The sequence below is a fragment of the Carettochelys insculpta genome, chromosome 3 (genome assembly GCF_033958435.1).
Source record: "Carettochelys insculpta isolate YL-2023 chromosome 3, ASM3395843v1, whole genome shotgun sequence".
NCBI lineage: Eukaryota > Metazoa > Chordata > Testudines > Carettochelyidae > Carettochelys > Carettochelys insculpta.
In genome coordinates this window covers 196,349,144-196,358,255 of record NC_134139.1, presented here as the reverse complement: position 1 = coordinate 196,358,255, position 9,112 = coordinate 196,349,144, and the positions used below count along the sequence as shown (strand labels likewise).

Here is a 9,112-nt window from a genome sequence, read left to right as displayed (position 1 = left end):
TTCACCCCACTCTCCGAGGGGGCCCATTCCCCTCTTTGTGTGCCATTGCAGGCCTAGCCGAGGAAGCACGAACTGAACTTTGCAGACCCAGTTGGAATCCCTGACAAGCCCCCAGCTTTGTATCATAACCACCATCAGACAGACCCAAACCTGGGCTCTCTGGAGCTCTGGTACATGAGCTTCTACAGCTTGAGCTAAAAGCCAGCTGCCGCTCAGGTAGGGGAGACTCTTCTTTCTCTTGGTAAGCTGTCTAGGTGCCACTACCTGAGACTGAGCCACACCACAATAGATGTGTGGGTTGCACTTGCAAGGAGGGAGATCTTTCCTTAGCAATGACCTTTCAAGCTGGGTACAGCCCTGGAGCCCTTCCCTGTGCTCCCAGAAGAGAGAGTTTTGTTTTCTGGGAATGCACGTAACTTGTCAGCCAAGCAGATGCTGAGTGATCTCCTAGCACAGGGGTCTCCAACCTTTTTAAGCACAAGATCACTTTTTGAATTTAAATCAGTCCAGGGTCTACCCAAACCCTTGCTCTGCCTCCTTCTCCAAAGCTCCACCACACCCTTGTTCTGAGGCCTTGCCTTGTGGAGATGGGGAACAGGGGAGGAGGACACCCTGAAATCAGTGCCCTCCTCTTCAGCCGCCCTCACCCTGAACAGGAAGTGGAGGCTTGCGGAGGGGAGGGTGGGGGCTGGGATGGGGAGCGGCAAGCTTCAAGGCAGAAAGCAGGAGCAGCAGTGCAGTGAGGGGGGTGGGGGGCAGCTGAAGTGCCAGCATCTGATAGCTTCTCTGTCAAACCAGCAAGGCTCACCTGTCAGAGGCTCCAGGATCTACCAGTAGATCCCAGTCTACTGGCTGGTGATCACTACCCCCTAAGATGTGTAGGCCATTGCTTGTGCATGGAATAGCCTCCAGGCTCCTGCGCCAATGCAGAGCACACCCATGTGGGAGAACAGCTGACATTTTATGAGCAGTGTGACTGTGCTGAATCCAGGTCTGCCTAGAGTAACATGGGAAATAGCTGAGCTTTAACCTCTTTAAAAAATGTCTGTACAATAAGTCTGCAGCTTTAACAAAGGAGGAGCCAGTTTCCATAGTAAGTAAGTAACAACAGACTGGGAGGTCACTTTGTGTTGTGAGCTGGGAGATCTGTAGCAACATCCTTGAGAAATGCACCGTAGTTTTGTTTGTGTTTGGTTTTATATGCTCACTTGCACTTTGCAACAGATTTCTCTGAACTCAGAGACTAAACACTTAGCATGTCTCCTTCAGACTGTAATCAGAGACTGATTTAGATTCAGTTCACAGTGGATGTTAGTTTTCTTTCTGCCTTCCATTTTGGCCTTCAATAAAAGCTTGATAATGGTCATTAATGTCTTAATTTTCAGTAAGGACACCGCCTAAGACATTCCTATTGTCTCTGGTGTGGTGTGGCCTTTCTAAGCCTAGTGAAAGCTGCTATAGAGAGCAAGTGAAGGAAGGTATTAATTTGTTGTTCTCGTACCACGGGTTATTAGAACTGTGCAACATGACAGAGCTGCATGAAGCTGTAGCTCTGGGTGATTACAATTTAGTGAATGAGCTTTTGAAAAAAGGGCTGTGTGATGTGAATTTTAAAGACACAGACTGGAATGACAGGACACCCCTACACTGGGCTGCTGCTAAAGGTAAGAGAGTTCTGTATTCAACATTCCATGCGCATGCTGACATTAAAATCGGAGAAGACAATTCTTAATATTTATTACACTATGCAGCACAGGTGTTGGAACTAGGAATGCTGGGGTTGCAGTCACAACTAGTGGCTTTCAGGGGTTTCCATCATATACAGGCTTTGCAGCTTGGTTCCATGGCTCTCAGCACCACACTGTACAAACTGTTTCAGCACTGCTGCTAGGCAGGCTACTCATGGGCTGATGCAGTATGCTGACAATTACAGAGAGCTTCTGATCCTGCTCTCATTGCTCAAAGGGGCAAAATATTGAACTAACAGGGAGTTTTGCCTGTGAAAGGACTTGTGGGATTGGACCCCAAATGATCGATTCTTGTTTATATAAAGTTTATTATTTTAAAGGGTTAATGTGCAGTGTTTGTAATGTGTGTATATATGTATTATGATGGCCCACAGATGCGGAGGGCCAAAGGAAGCATTTGTCCCTGGACTTGTCTTTTCAAAGGGGCCCAGAGGGCTTTGCCCCAATCCACATGTGGCTCTGAGGGAGCGAGGGGGGGCTCCAGGGCTGATAGTCCTAGGACCCCCCCCTTTCTGCTCTTAGACCCTCCCTATGCACCCCTCCCACCTTGCCTCTGGGCCCATGGCTGCTCACGGCTTATTACGGCCCTGTTTCTTTCCCCACTTTAATTTAATATTGAAGTACAGGTTGTACCTCCCTTGTCTAGCACTCTCGGGTCCTGAGTGGTCCCGAATGAGGAGATTTGCTTGGGTCGTTTACTCCTACATAGCCATCCCTGAGAATCATTGCTGATGGATTTTTTATTCTTTTTGCCATGGAAGTGTCCCCTGACTGGCTTATCCATCTCCAGTGCCATGAGGTCTGGGTAATTTATTTTTAAAAAGGTACTACAAGTTGAACCTCTCTAGTCCAGCACCCTTGAGACCTGACTGACACCGAACCAGAGAATTTGCCAAGCTATGGGAATTCAACATTATCTAGCAGTTTTATCAACACTTCCACTGCTTACTGGGCTCTTAGAAGGCATTTGGGGTACATTACAGCTAAATAACTGCACAGAATACTGAAAGCCAGGACTGGTAGCCGAAAACAAACTTTATGGGACCATGGGAAACTTGGCCACATCCAAGTGGACCCCTGGTTAACTAAATAGTGCTGGAACATGGATACTGAGACTAGAGAGTGCTGGACTAGAGAGGTTCAACGTGTAACAATAAAGCAGTGTTTAATTATACTCGTGTGTGTCCCTAATTATTTTTAAAAATTATCCACACCCTGAAAAGAAAATCACAGGACTCAGATTTGCAAGCACTGTCAACACGGCTACAACCAATCACAGTCATAACCAAGGCATTCCTGGGCCCCCTAAAGCTTGTATACTTGGCATTGCATTCAGTGGGAATGATGCCTCGCTGCTGGGATTTGAATTCCTGTAGTCCAGATGCTTGGGGACAAGATGGCCGCACCTACACTACCCCTCCCTTTCGGAAGGGGTATGTAAATGCAGCAGATTGAAAATGCTAATGAGGTGCCAATATTCAGTGCTTCATTTGCATAATGATGGCCATTCACTGCATCAAAAGTGCTGCTTTTGAAATGCAAACTAGCTGTGTAGACAGGGTTCCTTCCAAAGGAACCCCATCTACATGGCTAATTTGCATTTTGAAAGCAGCACTTTTGATGTGGCAAGTGCCCCATTATGCAAATGAAGTTCTGAAAAGTCATGGGTGCCTCATTAGCATTTTCAATCTGCTAAATTTACATCCCGCTTCCGAAAGGGAGGGGTAGTGTAGACGCAGTTGATCTGGTTAGCTAGAGAGAGTATGTAATACAGTAAACTTTTTTATATCTGGCAGCCTTGGGATCAGGAGTTTGCTGGATATCAAATATTCTGGATAATAGGTATATCTAGCCATGCATAACACTGAAGCAAAACAAGATTAGATATTAAGAAACAAACAAAAAATATATGCAGAGTACTTTATTTACCAACAAAAGCAGTATTGTACACTTATACTGTATTTGCTGCATTTATTTGTATTTACTTTCACTATACCGTACTTATGGAAAAGGTAACTAAAATTTACTCATGGTTAAAATGCCAGTTATTTGAGAGTTCTGGATGACAGAATGCTGGATATGAAAGAATTTACTGTATACCAGTTTGTGTGGATATGAAGCTTAGAATCACTGTCCGGATGAAAACTCAGACCTAATCAGCCGTATATGCTATATTCTGTCTACAGAGGGTATAAGACCTAAAGGTAGTACATCTAACAGAGCATCAGCACAAATGGCAGTGGCTTGTGCATGTTGGAACTAGAGTTCTTGAGTATGTGCAGCTTAGCTGATGACATCCCTGCAGTGCTTGTAGTCAGTGGCCACAGATTCATGGCACTGCCATGTAGTTTATAGAACAAATTGAATATATCCCTTTTGAACCATTTTTTCTTCCTTTGTTTTCTGCATATTTACAAGGGCAATCAGAGATGGTAAAACTACTTGTGCAGCATGGTGCTCGCCTCTGCTTGAGAAATGACGTGGGTTGGACTCCTGCTCATTTTGCTGCTGAGTCCGGAAGACTCGGCGTGCTAAGGACTCTTCATTTTTTGCATGCTGCTATCGATGCTACAGATTTCTATGGGGACACTCCGAAAAGGCTTGCAGAAATCTATGGGCACAAAGACTGTGTGAAATTTTTAGAGATGTGAGTATTGACCGAGTTCTGAAAACAGCTGCAGTAAACGGAGGGGGAAGCCAGTGACAGTGAAAGTCATTCTGGTATGGGGCTCAGTGCAATGGCCTATGCACAATTTGCATTTGAACCTAAATCCTGTGCTAGCCCTAGGGCAGGGGTAAGCAACCCTTGGCTTGTGTGCCACTGTCAGCCCTGCTCTCCCCGTCCCATGTCTCCCCATGCAGTTAGGAGCTTGTGCAAAGCCATGCCACCTGTGTATTAACAAAAGACCAGCTAATGCTACCAACCACCATCTAAACGATAAAGCTCTGCATCTTTATTTATTTATTAATGAAAATGCAAGTAGGAGTACTAGGCTACGTCTACACGTGAAGCCTACATTGAAGTAGCCTATTTCGATGTGGCGACATCGAAATAGGCTATTTCGATGAATAACGTCTACACGTCCTCCAGGGCCGGCAATGTCGATGTTCAACATCGACGTTGCGCAGCACCACATCAAAATAGGCGTAGCGAGGGAACGTCTACACGCCACAGTAGCACACATCGAAATAAGGGTGCCAGGCACAGCTGCAGACAGGGTCACAGGGCGGACTCAACAGCCAGCCACTCCCTTAAAGGGCCCCTCCCAGACACACTTGCACTAAACAGCACAAGATACACAGAGCCGACAACGAGTTGCAGACCCTGTGCATGCAGCATGAATCCCCCGCTGCAGCAGCAGCAGCGAGAAGCCCTGGGCTAAGGGCTGCTGCACACGGTGACCATAGAGCCCCGCACGGGCTGGAGAGACAGCATCTCTCAACCCCCCAGCTGATGGCCGCCATGGAGGACCCCACAATTTCGACGTTGTGGGACGCGGATCGTCTACACGGTCCCTACTTCGACGTTGAACGTTGAAGTAGGGCGCTATTCCGATCCCCTCATGAGGTTAGCGACTTCGACGTCTCGCCGCCTAACGTCGAAGTTAACTTCGAAATAGCGCCCGACGCGTGTAGCCGTGACGGGCACTATTTCGAAGTTAGTGCCGCTACTTCGAAGTAGCGTGCACGTGTAGACACAGCTCTAAAGACTTTTAAAAGTATCACCGGTGCTTGGACTGTACAAAGAGATCAAAAGGTGAAATTTTGGCATTCCACCTTGGAAGGGTTGCTAACCCCTGCTCTAGGGTTTTCGTGACGTATAAATCTGCTCAGACCTTCTGCTGGGCTTCTGCACAGGAGCGAGTAAATGGAAAGACCTTCCTTGATTTCAGTGAATCCACTGAACCAATTATCTTAAGAGACTTGCTTTCATTGAATAGGACATCATCATTTCAAGCTATTCTGGTTAAAAGTGCAGGTTTCCAAGAGGTAAGCACCCAAGCACAGTCCATAACATTCAAACGAAAATTTACCCATTCAAATTTAGCCAGATCTGTCGAGTAGGTGTACCATTACATAATGTTTAATGTTTTCACTGTTTCTTGTCTTTGGAATACAAACTTCTTAAACTATTGCGAAGGTCTCATTTGCATAACTGACACAATTGGCCTTTTGGTATGCTGGCAGTTTGTGCTTGCTTGTAGAATTGTGGTAACTGCACATGCAAATTTTATGCAAGTTGTTCCAAGACATATCAGATGTTCAGCTTGTGAACATTAGTGCTGACTTCCGTGGAGTTATGCAGATTTACTCCTGCTGCAGGAAATAAGCCATGATTCTCACTGGGATCTGAGAAAAAAATTATCCTTCGGCTTTACTAGTTTAGGTAGATCTCAAAGATACAATGCAACTATTTAGAATAGTTGATTTCACCCAGATTGTATCCCAGAATGCCTCAGCCACTCCAGCCTGGTCACTATTGTGCTGCCCCTTCTGCAAGAAGGGTATCAAGGTTTCTGCTCTCCAGCCCTTTCCGGCAGGTTCCCATTTCACTATTTCACAATGGAAGGGGAACATGGGCTCACCCTCCACTCCAAGATGAGGCTCAGGGACCCTCTACACAGCAGCTAAATGCCATTCCCTGCACTTTCCTGCCTTTTCCTGTGCTATTTCTCTCCTTTTGGGTTTTGCAGTATCCCTCCTTCCTGGGAGTAATTTTAGGGAACTCTGCCTCTGAGCCCCCAGGGGTGACTCCAGAGTAAGGTGGGAGGAGAGCCCAGCTCCATGCCCCAAAGCAGTGGGGCCAAGAGCGGAAGGGGTGGAACCAAGGGCAGTCAGCCCTCAGTGCCGTCTGGACTGTGTCATTGGGCCTCCCTCCCACACCCTCACTGCCACTTGCAACTGCCCCCTTTGCTCCTGCCCTTGGCAGGCCTGCGCCTAGGTCCCATGAAAGGACATTTTGCTTTTTGGGTCTTGGATGCAGGCCTTTGTGTTGGGGTTCTTGAAACTAGCTGACTTGTTTTACACCTGGCGGCTGTGGCACCGGAGAGAAGAGGAGAAGGGGGAGAAACGATCAATGTGGTGAAAGCAACAGAAAAGTCTGTGCCATTGAAAAGAAAAAAAACAAATTTGTCACAAAGATCAAGTCTTTTGTTGGGTTATTTTCGGAGAGCCTGGAAACAGAATAATTACGGTGCTTTTGTACACATCACAGAAGAGAGTGGGGCTTCGACTAAGGATAAAAACACAGGTATGGAGTGCCACCATGCTGTCAGCTTGGAGATTTGCAGGTTTAGGTGGCTGAAGAAAGGCAAGTGAAATCTGCCTGACCAGCCTGGCCAGGGATAACCTGGGGCAGGGTGTAGCAGTGGCAGCAATAACAGGGGGTCACCTCCCTTCACCTCCATCCCCACCATGCCCTCACTGCATGAGCAATAGTAAACAAAGTATCTTGTGGGCCACCCACAGAACCCCGATGGGCTGCAAGTTGCTCCCCCCGCCACTGGTCCAGAGACTAGAAGAGCTTAGAAACCGGCTGACATCTGTGATTGCTTGCTATGTATTTGTGCTAGAATAGAAGCTAGAAGAGGCTGCCATATAGAAAGCACTTTGCATTGTTGTGCGCAGGAGGCAAAAGCTGGAGATTCCCAGAATGGTCAGAAGGGTATCATGTGAGTTGAGGTTTGGTTCAGCACAGTTTGGAGACACCACCAGCTGCAAAGGGTAGATTGGAACTGAAACTTCCCCAGATATTTGTGCTGTTCTGATGTGGAGTTTTGGTTCTGAATGATCTCCAGGTCGAAATAACAAGAGACAGCAGGAGGAGTGGGAATTGATAGGCTTCGGCTGATTGTATGCGACTGAAAGTTTGTGTGTGACCTCTTTTCAATTCTGTTTTATTGGATAGGAAGCCCCTAGCAGTCCTACAAGTGTGGTATAGCTGTGCAGCATGCAGTGCTTCTTGTAACACTTCTCTTTCTTCCACAGAGCTGAGGTGGAGTGCAGGGACTACCGCTTGATGGCAGGATTGAAAGGAATTCAGCTGGACCAGACGGACGAAGACTGGGAACTCAAGAAAAAAGAGCTCGAGGAAAAGACACCCTGTGCTCAGGTGAAACATGCACGCTCAGCTCAAAAGAAAAAGAGAGGAAAGAATGTGAAATAATAGAGTCTTCATATTCCCTTGACCTAGGGAAAGTCTTAGAGAGCTAGTCAAAGACATTAATGGACCCCAGAGGTATCTGGAGCATGAAATATAGACTACATGCCTGTTTATGTGAGGCTGTCGTCCACCTCCGAGGAATGGATCATAGTCTGCCCTAGCATGCTGTGTGCACCCTGCTGGCATGCCCTGACAATTCTCTAATGCAGGGGCGTGCAAAATAGACTTGGGGTGTGTGAAATTTCATAAGTGGGGGCACAGTACGCTTAGTTGCTGGGTCTTAGGCTCATCCATCTCATTAAAAATGTTGAACTATGTTACCATGTTTGTGTACATGTAGCCACATTTATGAACCATTTAATGAAGTTTGTACATTCTACAGACTTATTTTCTTACACGTGCTGAAAGTTTTTTTTTTCCCATAGGAACATAAACTGAAATTTCCATCGGTTTGGATTATATTGGACAGGTTGGTGGTGGTGCTGGGGAGGGCAGGGGGCCCTGCTAATTGCAGGAACAAAAAGGGGGCTCAACGTAAAAAATTTGCTCACCCTTGCTCTAATGTGCATTACCCTTGCTCTGTTTCAAAGACCTATGTTTTGTGTATGTCAGGGGGTCCACGTAGGTTAGTCTGCACGACATGCTAGTGTGGACTAAAACTAACAGCCTTCTGGTGTGAATTAAACAGCGGGGTAACGAAGCCCTAAGAGAAAAAGCACGTGGTCAGTGTGCAGGGTCATACGTATGGCAAGTGACTGGAAGTAGCGGATCCGTCTATCTATTGTGACGAAGACAGTTTTGAGAGACAAAAGAAAGTGACAGAGGGTGGTTATGTCAGTCCTACAATGGAACAAAGGGTTACCAGAGGTTACCTGGAGACACTTGTGGCCAGTTAAGCATGGCCAATGGTTAACAAACCCCTCTTCCAGTAAGCGTGGGGGGGAGAGATGAGAGACAGGCTGCAGCAGGTAGTGCTTTCCCGAGAAAGGAAAGGCTTAGTGGAAGGCTGGCTCTCCTCCCAGTAGGGAAAGAAACTGTGTTAATAGCTGCCTGGGGGAAGGATGGGCCTAGAGCAGGGCACGGACAAGTCTTTCCACCTGCATTGTGAATTTGGCTTTATTTTTCCTTATTGACGTGGTAGGCCTCAAGGTAGGCCCAAGAAGTTCTCGTAAGCAAAACCAAACAAACAAAAAAAGAAAAA

At 46.8% G+C, this 9,112-nt stretch overlaps 1 protein-coding gene across 1 annotated transcript; it reads left to right on the top strand.

The window, feature by feature from the left end:
* The first annotated feature begins 1,264 nt into the window (after positions 1 to 1,264).
* ANKRD66 (ankyrin repeat domain 66) lies at positions 1,265 to 7,969 on the top strand. The gene is made up of 3 exons (XM_074989002.1): positions 1,265 to 1,664; positions 4,167 to 4,395; positions 7,737 to 7,969. The coding sequence occupies exons 1-3, from the start codon at positions 1,526 to 1,528 to the stop codon at positions 7,912 to 7,914; spliced, it is 546 nt and encodes a 181-aa protein (XP_074845103.1). The 5' UTR covers positions 1,265 to 1,525; the 3' UTR covers positions 7,915 to 7,969.
* Positions 7,970 to 9,112: the final 1,143 nt, after the last annotated feature.

Excerpts from the sequence above, each read along its gene's own strand:
- ANKRD66 (XM_074989002.1), top strand. The coding sequence starts at position 1,526 with ATGACAGAGCTGCATGAAGCTGTAGCTCTGGGTGATTACAATTTAGTG. Across the intron at positions 1,665-4,166 it reads ACACTGGGCTGCTGCTAAAG|GGCAATCAGAGATGGTAAAA; the intron begins GTAAGAGAGTTC and ends CATATTTACAAG. Across the intron at positions 4,396-7,736 it reads TGTGTGAAATTTTTAGAGAT|AGCTGAGGTGGAGTGCAGGG; the intron begins GTGAGTATTGAC and ends TTTCTTCCACAG.